The sequence below is a fragment of the Mesoplodon densirostris genome, chromosome 7 (genome assembly GCF_025265405.1).
Source record: "Mesoplodon densirostris isolate mMesDen1 chromosome 7, mMesDen1 primary haplotype, whole genome shotgun sequence".
Classification (NCBI taxonomy): Eukaryota; Metazoa; Chordata; class Mammalia; order Artiodactyla; family Ziphiidae; genus Mesoplodon; species Mesoplodon densirostris.
This window is the reverse complement of record NC_082667.1, coordinates 15,843,524-15,865,795: the sequence shown is the minus strand read 5'-3', so window position 1 is coordinate 15,865,795 and position 22,272 is coordinate 15,843,524. Positions and strand designations below refer to the sequence as shown.

Here is a 22,272-nt window from a genome sequence, read left to right as displayed (position 1 = left end):
TATTTTCATGTATGGTGTAAGGGAGTGTTTTAATTTCATTCTTTTACATTTAGCTGTCCAGTTTTCCCAGCACCACTTATTGAAGAGACTGTCTTTTCTCCGTTGTATATCCTTAACTCCTTTGTCATAGATTAGGTGGGGCTTTTGGGAGTGAGTAGGCCATGAGGGTGGAGCCTTCATAAATATGATTAGTGCCCTCATAAAAGTGGCAGGAGAGAGCTCCCTTGCCCCTTCCATCAGGTAAGGTTACATCCAAAAGTCTAGGAAGCAGGTCCTCATCAGACACTGGATTGGCCAGAACTTTGATCTTGGACTTCCCAGCTTCTAGCTCTATGAGAAATAAATTTTTGTTTATAAGCTACCCACTCTGTGGTATTTTCTTATAACAGCCTGAATGAACTAACACGGTGTTCCATCAAAAGCCACTTCCCGGGCTTCCCTGGTGGCACAGTGGTTGAGAGTCCGCCTGCCGATGCAGGGGACACGGGTTCGTGCCCTGGTCCGGGAGGATCCCACATGCCGCCGAGCGGCTGGGCCCGTGAGTCATGGCCGCTGGGCCTGTGTGTCCGGAGCCTGTGCTCCGCAATGGGAAAGGCCACAACAGTGAGGGGCCCGTGTACCACAAAAAAAAAAAAAACAGGCCACTTCCCTTCTCAACTCTGCTGGAAGGAGGGTAGGATTTTATAGTTTGGTAGTAAGTAGCATTGGGAGCTAGGAGCTTTTGACCACATAACTTCAAGGGGACAGCAGCAGGGTTACTCTGGGAACTCTGAGACTCATTTGAGAAGATTCATGTAAGCAAGGTAAGCACCAGAGGGGAAGAAAGATCAGACCTGAAACGAAAGTTTTCTGAGAACAGGACTGCAACTCGTGCTAAAGTGTCAGGGCACTGAGCCGTGGGAAAGGGCAGTTCCCCTTACTTGCCCTGTAGTTATTTAGGTTTGCCAAAAGGAGGCCTTCCTCTGCAAGGACCCAGAAATGCTGTGAGTGACAGCCTGTGCAGACAAGCATGAAAAGGAAATTCTGGGGGAAGGAACCAGTGGGTCTGGCTGCCTCTTGCTAAGAGATGCGGCAGCAGCGGTGAAGCGACGATGATTACAGACACACACACACACACACACACACACACACACAACCCGTGTCTGTCTCTCTGCTCTGTCTCCTGGCTCAAGCATCCAGTAACCACTGCATAATAACTGAGCTTTGAAAGCTGGGCTGACCGCAGGGAGGGAGGTCCCAGGTGATGCTGCCAAATCACAAGGACAGTGTAGTGAAACTGAATCCCTCTCCTCCCTGGAAAGGCTGCACGCAGGTGAGGGTGAGGGATTGTGTAAGAAGGCAGGATAAAGGGTTCACAGTGTATGTTTCAGAAAAGCCAAGAAAAATTATGAATTGAAGCTAGCTGGAGGCACGAACGGCGGTGACTGAGGGTTAGCACCCTCTGCCCCTCCCACATGGTGGAGATGCTGGATGGATTCCTTCAGCTGTCTGGAGAAGAATGTCTGAAAAGCAGCAAATAAAAGACATAGGACTACAACAGTACATCTAATAAAATCAATCGGGGAAATGGTTATATGTGTGCCTCTTATTCTTTCATTAAATAATAGGATCTAGCAGGGGATTTAATAAGTACATAATTTAGAATTAGAGATGAGCATAAATGTTATTGTAAAGCATCTGCAACAGCTGTGATGTGCTCTGAAACTATCTGTGATTTCCCTTGAGGACCAAGTCACAGATATTGCTAATACTCCTGTGGTGTGTTGTTTATACTCCTACTTACAGAAAATGCTAAGTTTCATGTAGAAGTTAATGAAAAGAAAGATACAATTTTTTCCTCTCCAAGACCAAGAACCCCTTACAGTTTAGCTACAGACTCCTTGTTGGGGTCTGTGAACCTCAGGTTAAGAACCCTCAGGGAAAGCTTCAAAGTTCTTTTCAAAATCACTACAATTCATGACCAGAAACTGGATTCCCAGGCATGGCCAACAAATCCAAGGAATTTTTCCAGCAACCACAATCAGCGACTTATAGAGACATGGGCGGTCACTCTATATCCCAGAGAAATCCCAGTTCTCAGTGGCTACAGGAATCTAGAACCCTCTTCCCCAGCCCCCATGCCCTCTCTGTTTAAGGAACATCTTCAGAGAGCCTTCCTTACCTGACTCTCCTTCTCTTTGTCAACATGTGCCACGCCCATCACCCTGCTGCCATCTGCCACCCCTAATACCCACCTCCTTTACTTTTTTTGAAATGTCAACATAGTGTCTTTTCTCTGTGTACTCTATCTGGGTCAGCAGCTGAATCAGTCTGAGAACAATGGGAGCCAAAACGGCATTGTGAGATCTCAGTTTCATCACATTCACACCTACAGATTCAGCCCCAGGGGCCCAAATCCTTGTCACTGAGGGAACCAAGTGAGGGATGTGAATGGATGGGTCTCACATATCAACAAATGTTTATTGTGTCCCTACGAGCTAGCCCTGGGTTGCACAGTGGTTGCAAAATGCATCCACATTTTAAGAAATAACTCAACGGCTGGGCACTGGGATGCCTTTATTTGTCAACAATTGCTTATTGGGCACCTACTAGGTTCCAGACACTGAGTAGGTGCTGGGAATAAATATTGTACAAGTGAACAGATACGAAAAATCACATCCAACTGCCCCAAGTGCTACAAAAGAATTGGGAAGGTATGGAGAACATATGGGCGGGAGGGCTTTGTTACATGGGGCCGTAGACAAAATCCTCCCTGAGGAGGTAAAATTCTAACAGAAAGAGACCTAAAGGATGAGAAGGAGCCATCTGTGTGAATAGCCAGAGGAAAATGGGAAGGGTTGATGTCTTCAAGAAGGATCAAAAAATCCAGGGAAGCTGAGGCGGCCCATGATGCGGGCAACTGGCATGAGCTTGGCTGGAGAGGTAAACAACTGCCACATCAAGCAGGTGAGGAAGTAGAGTGGAGTGGCTAACAGCACGGACTCCAGAGCCAGACCAACTTGGCTAGAATCCGGCTCTAAGACTTCTCGAGCTGTGTGGCCTTGGGCAAGTCACTCACCCTCTCCTTAGCTTTTTCAGCTTTAAGTTGGGCTCATCGTATATGTCCTTCATTGAGTTGCTAAATGCGTTAAGTGTAAAGCACTTAGAATGGAGCCTGGCACAGAGTACGTGCCAGGCTCCAGTTTGCTGTGTTTGTTCCAAGCTCAGTGAGAAGTTGTGGAGGATTTTAAGCCAGGGAGACACATGATCTTGTTTGTCTTTAACAGATCATTGGCCATTGCGCCATTGCGTGGACTACTGGTCCTCAGTAAGACAAAGAGTTGGAAGGGGCCCCGGAGGTCACTTACACCAACACTGTCCCCAGCGGTTCTCTCTGGGAAGGGGAGGAGACGGTACCTGAAGAGCCACCACTGTGAAAGGCAGACGAATGGCTGTCCCTGAAGCGTGCCGGATGGGAAGGAGGTTGAGGACCCAACGTCTAGAGAAGAGCTCATCCAACACCCCCTCCTCCGCCCTGTGCCCGCCTGGAGTGGGTAGCCCACTACTCCCATTTCAGATGGTTCTGGGTCCCACATCCCACTGCCCAGTTGGCTCCTGTTCTTGCCGGTGTCAATGTCACTTTTCTCGGATTGTAAGTGGGTCAAGGACAGCAGCCATTTCCTTCCATTCTCAGTGACTGACACAGGCCCCGAGCCACTGGGTCTGAGCTTTTGAATAATTAATTGGCAAAAGGAAGGTGGAATCACAGCTTTATAGTGCCTCCCCTGGAACTCTAAGCTCTGGAAGGAATCTAGAGGGCCTTGGGAAGTCATTAAGTCACCCCCTGCCCCAGGGCCTGCCTTCCTCCAGTCTTTCCAGCCAGACTTCCTCCCGGGTCTCCAGAGGACATTTTGCACTCGCCCCCTTGGGAATGTGTCCTGGAGATCACAGCCCATGTAGCGCAGTCCTTCCAAACCTTTCCCAGACCCCTTCTGCTGCTCTGTACAACGGGGACACAACCCATTTCCTGCCCAGAGAGTCTCTGGGGACAAGCTGAGGCATGGGACAAAAGCCCTCCTGTCTCCAGGGGCATCTCCAGACACACCTTCGGGGAGGTCTCAGCTACTCGCTCAGTCTGGCTGGAGCTGAGAGCTGCTAGGACAGGGTGAGGGTCCTCCAGGCCCCTCCATATTCATCTGCCTCTCCAGACCCCAGGCACACCCAGCCCAACTGCCCCTCCCCAGCTCCCACTGCAGCGACAGCGGCCACCTCCTCTCTGGATTGTGGTGGATTTCCCCCTTCTCGACTCTGTCAATGCTCTCCCTGTGCCAGCCCGCACCTGGCCCCCTGTCCTCCCTCTCACAAGACCCCCTTCTTCTTCCCCCCAATTCGAGCTTCTCATTCTGCACATTCCCTTCTCAGTCTCCCCTAATCCTCACAGCCCGCTCCCCCGGCCCCCTCACAGCGTCCCGGTCTTATCACTCCTCCCAGATCCCCACGCTCGCCTCCCAGCCCCCAGCTCCCCTCCCAGCCCCATTCCCATCCAAGCCCGCTTTCCCATTCCCTCCCATGCCCGCCCCTTTAGCGTTCGCTGTCCCGGTTCCTCTCCTGTCCCCCCCATACCCTTCATTATCCTCCCCGACCCCTCCTCCACCCCCAGGCCTTCAGCATCCCCCCCACCAGGGTCCCCAGCACGTCCGCCGTCCCCACACCCCGCCATGCTCTATCGCGCAAAGAAGAACGCCGACCATTCCCTGCCACCCACTCCCGCGCCGCTGCCCGGGAGACCCCACCCGGCCCGGGGAGACCAAGGCGCCGCCCCCGCTCACCTGCTGGGACCGGAGCACGCCGGGCTTCGCCTTCTCCGGATCGGGGTCCAGGTCCCGCTGCAGCACCCGCTTCTTGGGATGCATGTGCCGGCACAGGCAGGTGACCCCGCACAGCGCGAGGATGCTGGTGGCCGTGCCCAGCGTGGCGCCCAGCGCGATCACGGGCACCGACAGCACCATGGTGCCCGCTCCCCGCGCGGGGCTCTGTCCCGCCGCCGCGCACCTCCCGGGCCTGGGATCCGGGCGCGCCAGCCGCTCTCCAGCCGCTGGAGGGGCGGGGAGGGAGGGCGGCTCGAGGACGTCAGAGCAGGAGGCTGCACCCGGAGCGAGCTGGTGCGCCCGCACTCAGCTCCGCGTCAACCAGCGTCCCTCCCCTCCAGCATGTGACCGGACCCCCGACCCTAACCGGAGCCGGAGCCGTTCTGGTGGAAGGAACGTGAGGGTCGTCTCGGGCCATCCTTCACGCTTTACGTAGAAGGACACTTGGGTCCCAGAAGGGCAGGAGCTGGCCAAGGTCACACTGTGCGTTAGGTTAGCGGGGAAACCGGGGCTCAAACCCAGGCCTGAGACTCCGTCGGGGTAGGGGGTCATTTTACCAGACTGCTAACCCTTTGTTCAACCTCTCTGGCTGAGGAGGCTGGAAAATCAACAGGAGCTTTTTCTAACACACAAAGCTGGAGATTTCCTATCTCCCAAACTTGCTGTGTGTTTACCACCAGGGAGAGGGGCTGTACCGCGTCCTGGTGGAGATGATTGCAATGATTCTTTTCACATCTGCACTTCCTTTAGCCGTGACCCGGTAATCTACCTTTTTTTTTTTTTTTTTTTTTTTTTTTGCGGTACGAGGGCCTCTCACTGTTGCGGAGCACAGGCTCCGGACGCACAGGCTCAGCGGCCATGGCTCACGGGCCCAGCTGCTCCACGGCATGTGGGATCTTCCCGGACGGGGGCACGAACCCGTGTCCCCTGCATCGGCAGGCGGACTCTCAACTACTGAGCCACCAGGGAAGCCCAATCTACCATTATTACCTAATCAGATTTGCAGGTATTCTCATCTCCATTTACAGATGAGGAAGCTGGAGGCTCAGAGGGGATGTGGGGCAGCTAGAAAAATCCAGTCATCCTGAACCCAAACTCAGGTATGCAGATTCCAAGTCCACATGCCACCCTCAAGGAAAGGACTTCTCTTAGAATGATAAAAGAGTATCACATGCAGCAGCTAGGAGTACACACTTTGATTCAGAGAGGGGGAAAATAAGTGTGCTTAGAGTGAGGGGAAATTAGAATTCCAGGCATGAGGAGGACTGTCTTAAATCACAAAACAGGAATTTCCAGTGTTTTTCATTATGCAGGGTTTCATTTAATTCAGCAAGCATTTGCTGTGAGTCGGCTGTGCTCTAAGCATGCTGGACATGTGTGAGAAGAAGTAGAGGTGATTTCATTTGAAACAGGGTTCTCAACTTCCCGTGAAGCTGATGACTCCCAAATCTATGATCATTCCAACCAAACCTTTTCTGCTGAGCCCAAGACATGACCACCATCTGGTACCTCCCAGTGTTTGTCATCTACTTCTGCAGAATAAACCCATGACGTGGTAAATAAACCCAAGAACGATTCTTTTGTGACTTCTCATGTTGACTGGGCTCAGCCGGGCGGTTTTCCTACTCAACTTGATATCTTCTGGGGCATCCAAGATGGCATACCTCATGGCAAGCAGTAGGTGCTGGCTGCTGCCCAGAGCACAACTGGGCTGTGTGTTGAGCACTTGGGTTCTCCTCCACGTGGCTGGAGCTTCTCACAGCGTGGCAGCCAGGTTCTAAGAAGAAGGAAGCAGAAGCTGCCAGTTCTCTTAAGGTCTGGGTTCAGCAGTCCTAGAACATTGTTTCTTTGGTCAAAACAACAGTCTCCCTCTAATCCTTTCCCCACAGGGCATCAAAAAGGATGTTTCTGAAATGCAGAGCAGATCCTGTCACTCACATGCATAAAAGTTTTCAAAGTTTCTGCAGCAATAAACCCGAGAGACTGCAGTTGAATCCAGAGCCCTTTGTGATGTGATACCTGCCCTCTACATACTTCCCAACCTGCCCTCGAGCCCAAGACAGTCCCGGGGACATGGGATTCATTCAGCAAATGAATACCGTTAGAGCCTCCATACTATCACCCATGGGTGCATGCAGCAGGCACTCAGGAACTGTTGAAAAGGGTGAATGGTTCACATGATCTCATGCAGGACTTCCAGTGGCTCAAGAGGAATCCCATTTGCTAAATGAGCTTCATTTGATTAAACGGACTCTTTTGCAAGTATTCATTTTGTGCCTGCTGTATGCCAGGCATATTTTCCTACTGAGCTTCATTTGCTGCCAGCTGTGGAGCTGAAGTGCCTCTTTCCCTGGTGGTAGAGTTAGCATTCTCTCTCATAAGAGCTTCCCTGGGAGGTTTTCTTGGCTCCCGGGCCTGGCAATGCAAAATGTTCTGGGGAAATAAGATGTTTAATTAATGCTCTCAGTCCGGATTTCCCATGCCTGAGCTGGTCCCCTGGGAGAACTTCAATGCCACCTAACAAGATCTGGGGTGGGGGTGAGGGAAAGGATGAAGAACACTTAATACCAGACATTTTCTGATGGAGATCAGACATCTGTCATGTGGTCCTCTGTTACTATGGTTACTGAGATGTTAGCAGCTGCAATGACCTTCATTTTTAACAGGAAGAGGCACCCCAGCCCAAGTAGAGCAGCTGGGCTTTTGCCTCTTTCACACACAGTGAACCCATGGCAAAGCTAGGCTAGACCTCAGGAGATTTGAAACACAGTTAAGTCATTAGGACTCTGGGTCACCCTGGCTACATCTCATCAAAGATGTGACTTTTGCTTCTTGGTTACTGATATCCAGGCAGCAGCCCTTAATGACAACTCTCTAAGAAAATGCATTAGTGGGATCCTTTGAAAAATGAGATCGTCTCTACTGAGAAAGGCCGTTGAGAGAGTTGGCTAAACACAGAGTCTGAGGATGAGGCTTGCAAATAATTGGAACGCTGGGGCCACCAGACCGCCAAGGGAAGACAGAGCAGGATGCTTGTGGGGGCTTCTGGAAGGCTGAGGAGTAGATCTCTGACAGTTCCCCAGCCTCTTGATGAGGATACCACCGTTGTGATTTTGATGGATATTTTACTTACTGGATGTTGTTGTTTAAATCTTCTGAGCAACTGCTTTGAATTTCTAAGATATTAAAATGCTTTTATCGGTGGGGAAGGATTTCAAATATAAGAGGTACTCTTATTTAGCAAACATTTATGGTGTCTGCCTATAGCGTTAGGCAGGAGGGAGGAAATATACAAACAGAACAACTGAATTTTAACATCAGAAGGATTTCAGAGATCACTGTGTGGAATCCTTTCATTTTACCAAGAGGAAACCTGGGGCCCAGAGAGATTGTGGCTGGCCGCAGGGTAGAAGGAGTTAATGGCAGAGATGGGAAGGTGTTTTACGTTAGGGTAGATTAGGTTGTGCCACAATAAAAAATAACTTCAAACCTCAGGGATTAATTCAATAAAAGTATATCTTGCTCCTATCACAGTTTAAGGAGGGTCAGGGGACCTGTGTGAGCAGTTCTTCTCTAATCAGTGACTCGGGAATTTGGGCTTTTTCTGTCTTGTGACTCCTTTGCTTCCAGCCATGCAGACAGAGAAAAGAGAGGGAATTGAAGACCACTCGTGACATTTCAGAGGCCATGGCTGGAAACAGTACATGGCTTTCTCCCCATTGATCAGTCAGAATTTGATAACATGACATCCCATAACATGACAGAGGAGACTGGGAAATACAGAGGAGAAACAAGCAAAAGTTGTCTTTGCCACAGAAGCCAGAGCTTAGGACTTCCTGTCCAGTACATATTTCTCTAACTTCATTCACTCACTCAACAACATTTTTGAGTTTCTACCATGTACCAGGCACCGTGCTCAGTGATAGAACAAAGCTAGGGGACAAAACCAAGCATGGTCTCTCTTGCCATGGAGTTTACATTCCCACGGGAAAGACACACAATAATCATTCATCACACAAATACATGTGAAATCACAACTGTGATACAAGCTAAGAAGGAGAGTTTCAAGGTTGAGATTTGACTTTGAGACACCAAAGAAGGCTTCCCAGAGGGAGTAGCACTTGGACTTCGGTCTAAAAGAGTTAGGTTAATGCAGCTAAGAAGGAGGAGTGTTCTAGGCAGAGAAACAGTACATGCAGGGACCCTGTGATGGAACTGCACAGCGGGCAGGGGGCAGCAGTGTGCTGGCCAACCAGCTGGGGGGCAGGGATTGATTTTTAGCATTTGTTGATTTCTCTGGTGTAAATACTTCCACCATGGTCAATTTCCAGCTGCCAAAAGATTCCTGAGTATTCACCAATAGGAGCGGCTCCAGCACACAACTGGCAGAAGCTCCGTGTGAGATGAGCCTGGAGGGAGAGGTGCGGGCCGGGCTACAGGGCCTGTGGGCCATGAGGGAGGGGCACTAAGTGTTTTCAGGCAGGGGAGCATGATGTGATCAGATTCGTGGGGTTTTTTTGGTTTTTTGGGGGGGTTAGCGGGCCTCTCACCGTTATGGCCTCTCCCGTTGTGGAGCACAGGCTCCAGACGCGCAGGCTCAGCGGCCATGGCTCACGGGCCCAGCCGCTCGGCGGCATGTGGGATCTTCCCGGACCGGGGCACGAACCCGTGTCCCCTGCATTGACAGGCGGACTCTCAACCACTGTGCCACCAGGGAAGCCCCAGATTCGTGTTTTGAAAAGACTCTTCTGGCTGCAGTATTGAGCACAGATGGAAGAGGGACCATGTGGATGCTGGTGCACTGGAGAGGAGGCCACAGAGGGCATCCAGGAGAGGGCTGCCAAGCTTCCTCCACGACACATAGAGCCGTATGATGGGCCGGCACTGTCTGTGGCATGAGCAGAGGGAGGTATGGGGGGCCAGTCACTTTCCCTCTCTGCGGGAGCCCACTTTTCAGCTCTGCCTTGTTAGCTCGCTCATTTGGTGACCTTGTGGTTCTCCAAGCTGGACCACTGCTAACTGGATGTTCCCCAAGCCCTGGGCCCCGCTAAAGGCAAGATGTGCAGTAGGAAGCTGCCTGGGATAAGGGGGTGGGTATCCTGGCCCCCAGCTGAGTGATGCAGCCCCCGGAGGGCTAGACACTGGGAGAGGGGCAAGGAGGTGAGGGGCTCCATCGAGGTCCAGGAGTGAGGCCCACTCCCAGGACAACTGCCGCCAGCTTTGAGCAATTCTGGGGCCACATCAAAAGGCAGAAAGGAGGAAAGGGTTGGATCTGTGGGCCCCTGATACAGAAATCCAAGTTGGCGAAAGATAGAAAAATATTCTGGAGTTGAGCAAATCACAGCCTTGCTTATTGACCACTGCTGATGCCACGTGCCCTGGCAGGTCGCCTTCAACAACCCAGTGTTCTTTCAAACCCCCGATTCCATATCAGAACACGATGAAGCAACATATTCCTGTTCTCAGGGGTAGAGCTCCTCAACTACATCCAATATCTCATGGAGCTGACCTAATGGCTCCCTTTCTCTCTAGATTTCTGGAATATATGAAGATGACGGTGCTTTGTCTGGAGGGTTTTTCCTGCCTGGCTGGGAGGAAAAATTGAACAAAAGCTATTTCCTTCTTCAGAAAAGTGTTTGTATGCAATATATATGAAGTTTTGTATGTAACTCTAAATTGTTCAAGGACCATGTGACACCTTCTAGAAGTTCATGGACCCCAGAACCCCAGAGAAATCTTTGGTATGACTGAAAGAATAGTGGACTTGAAATCAGAAGAAACAGATTCAATTCCCTTGTCTGTGTTCACTAGACTATATGATCCACTGGCAGATAAGCTTAAGTTTTCTGAGCCTTGATTTCCTTATCTGTAAAATGGGGACAATCATCTTCACTTCATGAAGATGTTGTGAGGATAATCTAAACCTGTGTAAATAATAGAGGATATTCAATGAATATTAAAATGATCCCATTTGCTCCAGACCCTTTAATTTATCAATAAAACAGCTTAGCTTAGTGGAAAGAGTAGTTATTGAGGTCCCACAGGTATGTTTTATTCTATCTTGGTTGCTTATGAACTGAGAGACCCTGGATAGATTTGTCAGCTTAACCTGCTTGAGCTTTAGTTTTTTCATTTGTAAAATAAGTGTGGTATATTTGCAGAGGTGGCTGCAATTATTCCCCTTCCTTTGCTCATACTTCTTTGCAATAGTATGACTTTCCAAAAAAGTGAGGGTCTCTTGCTCCATGCCTTTATCTGGGCTGGTCTTGTGACTTAATTTGGCTGATAGACTGGTGGAGATGACATTGTGCCAATTCTAAGCCTAGGCCTAAGGAGAACTTGGATGCTTCCACTCTCTGTCATGGAATCCTGTCCAGCCAGCATGTGAAGAAGCCCAGGCTGGCCTTTTGGAGGATGAGCGATCAAGTGGCCCAGTTGTCTGCATGACCCCAGCCCACACAGAAGCAGAGCTGTGCAGCTGCCTGGCAACTTGCCACAGACACAGGACTGAGCCCAGCCAACACTAGAAGAACCACTCAGCTGAGCCCAGCCAACGTGCCAATCCACAGAATTAGGAGCTAAATGAAGATTATGAGTCATTTTAAGCCACTGACTTTTGGAGTGTTTGTTCCACATCAAGAACTTCAAGTGGTAGATGATATTTTAGCACTCACAGAATTAATGGGAAGATGTGGAAGACACCTAGCACAGGGCCTGGTGCACAGAAGTGGTGTGATGAATGACTTTGATCATTATTCCTGGCTCCCAAAGGCAACCTTGCCAAGCACTTTCAGCAATGCCTGATGGGTGCACTAGCCCATTAATAATCGTGTAAGAATCAATCCTGGGGACCCAAATACTTAAAATGGTAAGTAATAGCTCTCTAATGCAACTTCCACGGAACCAACTTTCCAGATTAGTCCAAGCCCTCCAGTCCCGTTGTGTTCATCTCCAAATCTTTTTATGCCAGTTGATCTCATTATTGAATTATATACTTTAATTACTTTATATGTCAACTAATGAGATAGAAGCATGAAGAGAAATACTTTGGAAAGACCTATAAAGGTAAGTTGCCTTCAGAACTTCTATTATGATAAGTATCAGCAAGTTATCAGCAAAGGGTTGGGGGGAATTGTAAAATTCTAGGATTCTGCCGTCAAACTGTTAGGCAAGTGTATCTAAACTCTTCCTCCACTGTAAAGAAAGTGAGACTGGACATCACAGGTGACCCATCATGGTGTGTACAAAAGGAAACTGTGTTGGGCTTCCCTGGTGGCGCAGTGGTTGGGAGTCTACCTGCTGATGCAGGGGACGCGGGCTCGTGCCCCGGTCTGGGAGGATCCCACATGCCGTGGAGCGGCTGGGCCCGTGAGCCATGGCCGCTGAGCCTGCGCATCCGGAGCCTGTGCTCCGCGGCGGAAGAGGCCACCACAGTGAGAGGTCCGCTTACCGCAAAAAAAAAAAAAAAAAAAAAAGGAAACGGTGTTAACGTTTATGAAGTGCTTCCTACATGTCATGCAGGGCTCTGAGCATTTTATCTGTACTAATACGTTTCAGAAACTTTAAGAAAGATGGCACGGAACTCTAATTAACAAGAGATGGGATAAATAATAAAAACTATGATTTACATTAAAATAGAATCCTTAAGTTGTGTGTGCCATTTTTAACTTTTTATTGAAGTATGACCCATGGGCAATAAGAGCACGGATCATAAGTATAACTTAGTTCATTTTACAAAATGAACACACCCGTTCTATCCAGCACCCAGATCAAAACACAGAAGAAAACTCACACCCCAGGAGTTCTTTGTGCATTGTTTTCTAGGATTCCCCATTTTAACCAGCGTTTTTAGATGGGCCCAGCAGCCCTGGTTCCCAAAGTGTCAGACTTAAACAAGCTTCCCCGGGATAGTAAGGGGGGCTGTGAAGAGGACCCGCCAGTGCTGTCCACGGATGGGAGGATGCTGCCACCTGGAGGACACAGGGGGAATGGACTCTCCCTTCCAGGGCTTCACTCCCTGCATCACCCTCTTTCTCCCTGAGGCCTCTCAGTTCTAAAATGACCAGCCCTCTGCCCTTTGCCCCATCACACCCTACTCCCCTTTCCTGCCTTACTTTTAACATTATTTAATAGTCCACATAATTTCCCTTACCTTTCTTATCTGTCTTGATGGCCTGAGTCTCCACTTTGGAATATAGGCCTTAGGAAGGTAGGGATATGGGTCTGTGTTATCCGCTGATGTATCCCAGCCCTGTAACAGTACTTGGCACATAATAGCACCTCAGTAAATATGGCGAGTGGGCAAAGAGGACCCTGATCTGCCCCACAGCCCTGCCTGTGGGCCTTGACCCAAGCCCTGAGGCTTTGCTGTGCCTTCATGCACAGCCCTATGCAAATTCCCTTCACCACTCCACTCCCTCCACCCCCGGCCCTATTCCCACCCTTGGGAGGGCCTGGAACCCCTGGATACCTGGTCTGCAGCAGTCTGGGCCAGTGGTCAGGCTGGTAAGTAGTACCATGAGTGGTCAAGCCAGAGGGTGGCACCAGCTACCTCAGAGGGAATCCAGGTCCCATTAGAGAACCAGCTGGGTGGCCCCTGGCAAAGCACTTTATCTTAATGAGGCTCAGTTTTTGACATCTGTAAACGGAGAGAATTAAGTAATATAACGGATGGGAAGTGCTTGGCCCCATGGTTAGCACTGGACTGTTAGAAAGTATTACCTTTCTATTGAAATGCTAGGGCTGAAAGGAAAACTAGAGGTCATATGGTCCAGGAGAAGCATTGTTTTTTGTTGTTATTGAAAAACATTTCCCCACACACAGTTTTATGTGGAAATTCAACTTGTGAACCAAAGCCAAGCTGCTCTGGTAGAAGGAGGAGCGGGGAGAAGAATCACGGCGGGGCCTACATTACACAGCAGCACCTCCGAGGAGCTTCAAAGCTGCTCCTAAGCACCCATGAAGCCACTGATGGTGGTTGATACCCTCATTTCACCGTTGGGGACACCAAAGTCCAGAGAGGAGAAGGGCCTTGTCTGGGTCACAGGACATGGTAGCTGAGCTGGGCCGAGCTTCCAGACCTTGTGACTTCACATCCAGGGTTCCCCCCAGGCTCTCTGCTGCCCCCCAGACCTTTCACAAATTTATTTTTTGGCTGTTTAGTGAAGGGCCTAAGGGGTCCTCATGAAGAAGAATATCCTTTCCCCTCATTCAAATCACCTTGAGCTTCCAGGTGGAGGTAGAGCAGGAGGAAGTGAGGAGGTGTTTTGGAGGAGACTTAATGCCATGTTGGAGAAGAAATCTCAGAGGCAAAGTCAAGTTGGTGAATTTGAGGACCTCTTTAGACAAAGCCAGAGTCAATCTGATGTCACAGAGCAAAGACACCGAAGGAGGTTTGGGGAATTATTGTGAAACAAAATTGAATAATCAGTGAAAAGTACTTTGAAGGTAGCTAAGTGATAAATAAATAACAAAACGTTTATTGTCATCAATATCATCTTGACACTTTATATTAATCAACAGGCCTGGAAGGGATTCTAATTAGGAGAATTAATGCTATGAATAAAAACCATGAATAAAAATGACAAAATGCCAATTTCTGGGCCCCATCTCTACTAAGGAGGCTGCTTTGGGGTCATTGGTGCACCAGTGTTAAAGATGAATGAGATCTCTCCCTTACTTTGCTGCTCATAAGGAAAATTCCTTACCATCTTTTGCTCTGGTTCTGTCAGAGAATTGAGAGTTATTTATTGATTGGTTGTCACACTAATTATATTCTAGGTGTTACCTTCAAAATTTGAAGTGTTCATAATCAACAAAAGTATCTCAGAAGGGAATGAAGGTGACGTCCCCTCTTTTCTATAATTATAGCAAGAGTGAGGTCTTTCTTCTGCAAATAATCTCATTTGATACGAGGTAAAACTGAGATCATTTATGAAGATACCAATCTTGGTTCCATGCATTGTGGAGACTGGTGGATGTGCCTGTTAATCTCCAAAGATGACCATCAATTCCTTCCCTCCCCACCATTGCTAGCTGCCCCACATTGAGAGGTGGAGTCTATTTCCCTCACCTTTGATGCGGGCTGGCCCTGGTGATTTGCTGGACAACAGAATGCCTGGTAGTGATGTTCTGAGACTTCCAAGACTAAATCATAGGAAACCTCCCAGCTTCTGCCTGGGCCTCTTGGAATGCTCACTGGGGATACTCCCTCTAGGAGCCCAGCTTCCAAATTCTGGGAAAGCCACGTACATGGAGAAGCCTTGTATAGAAGCTCCAGTCAACAGCCCAGCCGAGCTCCCAGCCAACAGCCCATATAGGCTGCTTTGTGAGTGAGCCACGTGGGATGTCCAGCTCAGTCGAGCCTTCAGATGACAGCAGCCCCAGCCGCTATCTGAGTGCAACTGTCTGAGAGAGTCCAAGGGAGACCTGAGTCCAATCAACATAGAGGCATGAGAGATAATTGCAAAGTATTGTTTTAAGCCACTGAGATCTGGGGCTGTTTGTTACATCACAATAGATAACCAGAGCGTGTCAATATTTGTGAACCTATTGCCCATGTATTCTGTTTCCTGTTAATATAAATCTTTCTGCAGAAATATAATTTGAGCAGAAATATAACTTGAACAAAAGAATTTTGTAAAACTCCTGAGACTTTGGAGATTTTTTTGCCATGTCCTGTGAAAATAATCTTCAAAGAGAAACCTGCCATTTGGACCAACCATTTCCCTGATGATAATGCTGTAATGGACACCTCTGTATTCGTAAAGAGCATAAATGCTTGTAAGATGCTCTGTCAGATCAAGACAGGACTGCTGGACTTTCTTCTCCCACTTATATAATGGGACAAATATACAAGCCCATGACTCTGTAAGATTTCTTATTTTAATAAATAAGTCTTTTGTCATTTAAATTCACATGGGAAATATATGTTTTCCAGCGAACTGCTCAGGTGGTGCTGGTGTGGGTGGTCCATGGACCATAATTGGAGAAACATCAGTACGTTGTCTGTGCCTGGGGAAGGGGGTAGAGCAGAGCCCTGGGTTCTTTCTTGTCATTGTCTCCCTCCACTCCACCAACTTTCTAGCTCCACCTTTGCACACTACCCGTATCCCTGCCTGTGTCTGTCTCCAGGCTTTTTCTAGCTGCCCCGAAGGAAAGTCACCTGGATTCAGGATAGAATCAAGGACCAGATCCTCTCTGCTCTCCTGGGGCCCCCACCTCACACTCCGTCCAGAAAGCTTCACCCTCCCTCCACTGCCTGCTGCTGCTATTGCCCTTGCCTCAGCTCTGGGCATCTCACTGTGCCCTCCATCCATAGCCACCTGCTCCTTGGGAGCTCCATCCGCTGACCTCAGAGTCTAAGAGATACCCAGCATGGACCTGAGCTTGCGCCCTCTCTGTGGGTCTCAAGCAGGAAATGATAGCAAAGTCATTTCCCTCTCCCAGCCCCTGATTGCCTTAATCAACCTCATAGGGCTTTTTTTTTTTTTTTTTTTTTTTTTTGTGGTACGCGGGCCTCTCACTGCTGTGGCCTCTCCCGTTGCGGAGCACAGACTCCGGACGCACAGGCTCAGCGGCCATGGCTCACGGGCCCAGCCGCTCCGCGGCATGCGGGATCTTCGCGGACCGGGGCACGAACCCACGTCCCCTGCATCGGCAGGCAGACTCTCAACCACTGTGCCACCAGGGAAGCCCCTCATAGGGCTTTTTAAAAAAGAAAAATAATATTTATTTTATAGTTAAATAACTAGGATTACTCAGTAATGACAAATGTGCATCTGTGCACACTGCCCAATTTCTTAATCCTCATTTTATTTCTTTTTTTCAAAATAGATTTTAGGGTATAACTGATATTTTAAAACTGCACATATTTAATGGGCTTTTGTAAGGATTAAATGAGCTAACACAAGCAAAGGGCTTGGAACAGCAATCGTTGCATGTGAAGGGGCTCACGCATGCTAGTTGTTACTATTATTGTTGTCGTTATTATTAATCAGAGTTTCTCTAAGGACTGCAGTAAACGTACACTTTCTTGGAAGTCTCTATAGTTTTATCCTAAAGAAGTAATGTGATTTTGCACTTTCATCCACCATAGATTTTTACTGGCCCTGAAGTAACGTGTTTTAAATTAGACCAGGAGGAGGAACAAAAATTGGCCCCAGGTTTCTTCTATGGCTTCTGTCATTGCCAGCCCAGCACTGGAAGTGGAAATGCTCACCTTTAAATTGCTCACGTCTCTCTCACTAGTTTGCCCTGTGCTTTCCTGTCACAATCTCGTCACAACTTCTTGACATCCTGAGGGTGCAGTTTAGGCAAACACGCTGCTGTTTACAGAGTGTTCATGATTAACAGGGCCAGGTCCAGAGTCAGACTGCCTGGCTTCAAATCTCAGCTACTCTACTTACTAGCTGTGGTGAGTTGCTTAACTTCTTTTAAGCCTCAGTCTCCTCATCTGCCATATGGGGTGAGGATGGTTAATACTGAGGTTGTCACGTTGTAAGGAATAAATCAGGTAATTTATGCACAGTGCCTGGCAACAAAATAGGGTTAGCTCTGGTTAGTAAGGGTCCTGATGGCAAACCCTGGGACCCAGCATTTGTCTAAGACCCTCTCTGTGGTGAGCCTTGTGTTAGATGTATTGTCAGGGGTGTGTGTGTATGTGTGTCTCTCCAATTCAGTGGTTCCCAGTTGGGGGCAATTTTACCTTTCAGGGCACATTTGGCAATGTCTGGAGACACGTTTGGTGGTCGCTATTGGAGAGGGGGAGCGGCTACTGGGTAAAGGGTGGAGATGCTGCTAAACATCCTACAAGGCACAGGACCGCCCCTACACTCCAACAAAAAATTATCCAGTCTAAAATGTCAATAGTGCTGAGGTTAAAAATCCCCGTTCTGATTAGAATATAAGCTCCACGAGGACAGAGGCTGCTTCTCTGTCCACCGATGTATCCCCAGACTGGAGCAAAGTGCTTGGCCCGCAATAAATCCCTGCTGAATGGATGACTGACATGAATGAATGACAGTCAAGGCTCTCAGGGGGTAGAGACCTCTGTGGGGCTAGGTGAGCAGTGCACAGTTTGACTGCAGACCTGCTCCCCTGCTGGAGGATTCATCAATCCTGGGACAAAGGGTCCCAAGCCTGAGTCAGGGTAGAGGGCTGGGCCAGGGTGAGCCCTGGGATGCAGGCCTCTCAGGGGGCTGGCTGGTGGATCGAAGGTTCATGCAGTCTACACCAAGCATACAATTCCAGGAAACCAGTCAGAAAACTCTCACACAGCAGCCTTCAAGAGCGGAGAGTCACCTCCACGTCTCTGGTGTGCAGGCCCCTGGGAGATATCAGTTGGGTTACTTTTTCATCAGCAATGTTGAGTGGTCTTGATGGGGGCTGGAGTGGGTGCTAGGGTTGCTTGCAAAGCACTTAGGACAAATCCTCTGGAATCGGCTGATTCCAGCAATCTCCCTGGTTGTTTTTTGTTTTTTGTTTTTTTCTTTTTTTTTTTTAGACGTTGGGGGTAGGAGTTTATTTATTTATTTATTTATTTACTTTTGCTGTGTTGGGTCTTCATTTCTGTGTGAGGTCTTCCCCTAGTTGTGGCAAGCGGGGACCACTCTTCATCGCGGTGCGCGGGCCTCTCACTATCGCGGCCTCTCTTGTTGCGGAGCACAGGCTCCAGACGCGCAGGCTCAGTAGCTGTGGCTCACGGGCCTAGTTGCTCCGTGGCATGTGGGATCTTCCCAGACCAGGGCTCGAACCTGTGTCCCCTGCATTGGCAGGCAGATTCTCAACCACTGCGCCACCAGGGAAGCCCCCTGTTTTTTGTTTTTCTTTAGTGATCACTTCCTGCCTTGGAAAGTGCTATCTGCCAGCATTTCTGCAAATTTGAGAAAAGAATCCACACCAGCGAGTTCCAGCAACCCCCTAAACTCTGGCCCAGAATCCTTTTCATGGAACGCAGCAGGCAGAGGCCTGGGTCCTCCCAGCCCCAACCTCTCCCTTCCACTTCCTCTGCTCCTTCCCGCAGAACCATGGAACCCAATGCACCGTGAAGGTGCAAGGCAGAGACTAGGGGTGCTGTCCTTAGAAACCGCACCTTCACGAGCCTCCTCTCAAGATCACATGACATCGGCTGACAGAGAGGCCTTGGAAGTGGACCCAGGGCATCATTCAGCCAAGTAGTGACTGAGGGCTTTTCATGCTTGTAGTGGGATCCCACTTGCCTGCTTGAGCTTTTCCAGGGGTGCAGGTCTGAACTGATTTACCTTCAGGCTTTGAGAAGTGCAAAGTAAGCTCTGAAATCAAGATGTGTATGCATCAAAAAAAATTTCAAGAACTGAATTTAATTTTACTTGAATTTAACAGAAGAAAAGGAAATTGAGGTTATGCTAAATGAATTGCTGAACTTTGGATAAATTGCTCTTCTCTACAAGATATTAATTGAAGAGATTCTTTTAAGGTGATAAAACAGAGCATGGAAAAATTAGGAGATTACAGTCATTAATAGTGTATTTTTAAAACTCCATGTTTTATTTTGAAGCAGAAGAGATTGATACCCTGCTAAGAAAGAGGAGGAAATTAACACCCTTAATAATGTTCACACTTTCCTTCCCCACCTCTGAATACTATTATTATTCACTTTGTCCAAGTTTATAGCAGCGACATTCTGTTGACACCACGAGCCTTTTGTGACAGATGTTGTTCACCAAATCCTTCACCCTTTCTTTCTTCCCTCACAACTGGACTACACTCCCCAGTGTTCTTTGCTATCAGATGCACCTGTGCTTTAGATGATGGCCTGTGAGCAGGAGTGCTGTGTGCCAACTCCCTGGCCCGTGAAAACGGCAGTGGGTGATCCTCCATTCTCCTTCCCATCCCATTGGCTGGATGTATGCAAACCCAGGGCACCTGGATGCCCATGCTGACTACCATGGGGCAGACACCTGGAGCCCTGAATCACCAATTAAGGAAGAACTGCTGTTGAGGAGGAAACAACTCTTTTGGAATGTATGTGATCCAGACAGAAACTTCTATCATGTTTGAGCCCATATATATTTTGGGTGTGTTTGTTAAGATAATTTACATGACCTTAACCAGTACTCTTGTTCTACAATTAAATGGACACAGTAATCACTACAGTTTTTCTAGTTCTGAGTGTTTTATTTTGATTGGTTGGTTTTATTCACCAACCAATAGATTCTTTCAGGAAAACCCATAATAATAATGGCTAAAATGTCCTGAGCTCCTACTATGTGACAGACACTGTGCTAATTACTTACATGTATTAATTCATGTAATTTTTTCAACAGTCCTATTTTGTATGAATGCCATCCCCATTATACAGATGAGTAAACTGAGGCACAGAGAGGTTATGTAAGATAACACAGCTGATAAGTTCCAGAGCTGGATTTCACCAGTTCAGGCAGTCTGGCTCTGAGTTCATTGTCTTCCCCTCTGTATTAAACCTTTCAGGGAGTTATATTTCTTAACTTCTTGTTTGGTTCATTGTCTTACTTTTTTTTTTCTTTGTAATTGCTTATAATACCCTTTTATGTGGTACCAAATTCTATAAATATATAAAATCTCAACTCCCTGTTTTTCTGGGTATCTTCCTCTTAGAATCGTCCCACTCTTTCTTTCCAACTGTATTAATTGCTCTCCAGGCCAACTCTTTTAGCTGGAATTCTGAAACTTCCTTCAATCAACCTCCTAGGTTGTGTGCCACATTTTTCTCTTTCTTTAGTCCAAGGAGGAAGGCTTCATTTGCTGGAGCACATCCTCAGGTAACTTCCTCAGAAAAATGACTGTGAGAGACAAATGTTCTGGGTCCTGGTAAATCTGAAAATGTCTTTTTTCTTAACTTAAGACTCTAATAAGTGCTACTGACCACTTGAACATAGAATTCTAGATTGGAAATTGTTCTCGCTCACAATTTTAAAGGTATGCTCCATTTTCTTTTCTACTATCCAGTTTCTGATGCCAATCTGAGTTTAATTCCTTTGATAGCAATCTTTTTGTTTGTTTGTTTCTCTTTAGAAGTTCTACTCTTTACAAGATCTACTCTTTACACTTGGGGTTTGGAAGTTGCACCACAGAGTATGTGGGTCCCTTTCCGTTCATTGTGCTGGGCATTCTGTGGGCCTTTCAGTCTAAATACCTGGTCTGTTGCCCTGGGGAATATTTTTGTTCTTTTCATTTTCCCAAGTCTTTTTCTGGAACTCCAATTAGTCAGATGTTGTGTTTTCTGAATGAGTCTTTCCTGTCACTTATTTTTCCTCATATTTTCTATCCTTTTGTCTTTTTGTTCTACCTTCTAGGGATTCCCTTGACCTTATAAATCAACCTTTTAATTAACTTTTAATTTTGGCAGTCATCTTTTCACTTTTCAAGAGCTCTTTATTGTTTTATCTTTATAGCAACTTTGCTTTGCTTGGTTGCAACATCTTCTCGAGGCTTTCTGCAGAAATTTTGAAAACTACTCTCTGTTACCTGCACCAGCTCCATTTCCTTTAGAGTCAACTTTACCATTTATTTATCACATGCTTTCTGTATGGCTGCTAGCATAACTGATGCCATCTTGGGCCCTTACTGTTTCTCCCGTCCTTTCACTGACCCTACCCAGGACTGTACTGTGCAGTAAATCACTTCTCTGTCATCAACAGCTTTCTAGTTAATAGATTTTGTTTACTAATCATCAGGACCAGGTGACCTCTATGCTCTGTTAGTCCCCAAACAATGAAGAAAACCTTCCCTGACATATTCCCAGCACCCACGAGACTAGTTACCCATTTGTAAATCTTGACTTAGGAATGCATGTCCTGTTTCCAAGCATCTACCCCCATACCCTAGGTTAACCAGAAAATTGTCCTAGTGGCCCCTTGGCAGTGTGGAGTGCAGCTGGGAATGCTTCTGGGTCACTGTCTGCCTAATCCAGATCCCTATTGTAAGTTACCCTCCAATAAGCTGATCCATTGCTCTACGAAGCTGCCTCCCTCATTTTTTGGTCTCAGTATGCTTTCTCAGTTCGGTGAGCAATTTTCCTTCTCTCTGTTCTCCAACACTTTCTCTTCATGTTGCAAGTTTTTCTCTCTTTTCTCCCTGGAGGGTCACTTGTTTTTTAGGATGAAGCAATAAAAAGGTGATGGAGAGCTATATACCTAACTCATTGACTGGTGAACCTGATTTCACTGTCAAAGGGCAAGGAGCTAGTTTTTCCACCAGGAGACTCTGAAATGACAGGTTGCAGAGCCCACGGACTTCATGAGTGGCCACAGCACAGGCCTGGGCAGCCAGCATATCCCATCCCCATAGCTACAGTGATTGCTTCAAAGTAGGTGCTTGGTCCAATGAGACTCAACTCTAGGAATTCTACTGAGACCAAAGGAAAAAGAAGCTCTTTCTACTGGGATTTATGACTGTTAAGAATAAT

At 47.8% G+C, this 22,272-nt stretch overlaps 1 protein-coding gene across 1 annotated transcript in view; it reads right to left on the bottom strand.

The window, feature by feature from the left end:
* Positions 1 to 4,988, bottom strand: part of SYT13 (synaptotagmin 13) — a 39,137-nt gene extending 34,149 nt beyond the window's left edge. The window contains exon 1 of the mRNA XM_060105284.1: positions 4,809 to 4,988. Within this exon, the coding sequence (XP_059961267.1) occupies positions 4,809 to 4,988 (180 nt within the window). The remainder of the gene's footprint in view (positions 1 to 4,808) is intronic.
* Positions 4,989 to 22,272: the final 17,284 nt, after the last annotated feature.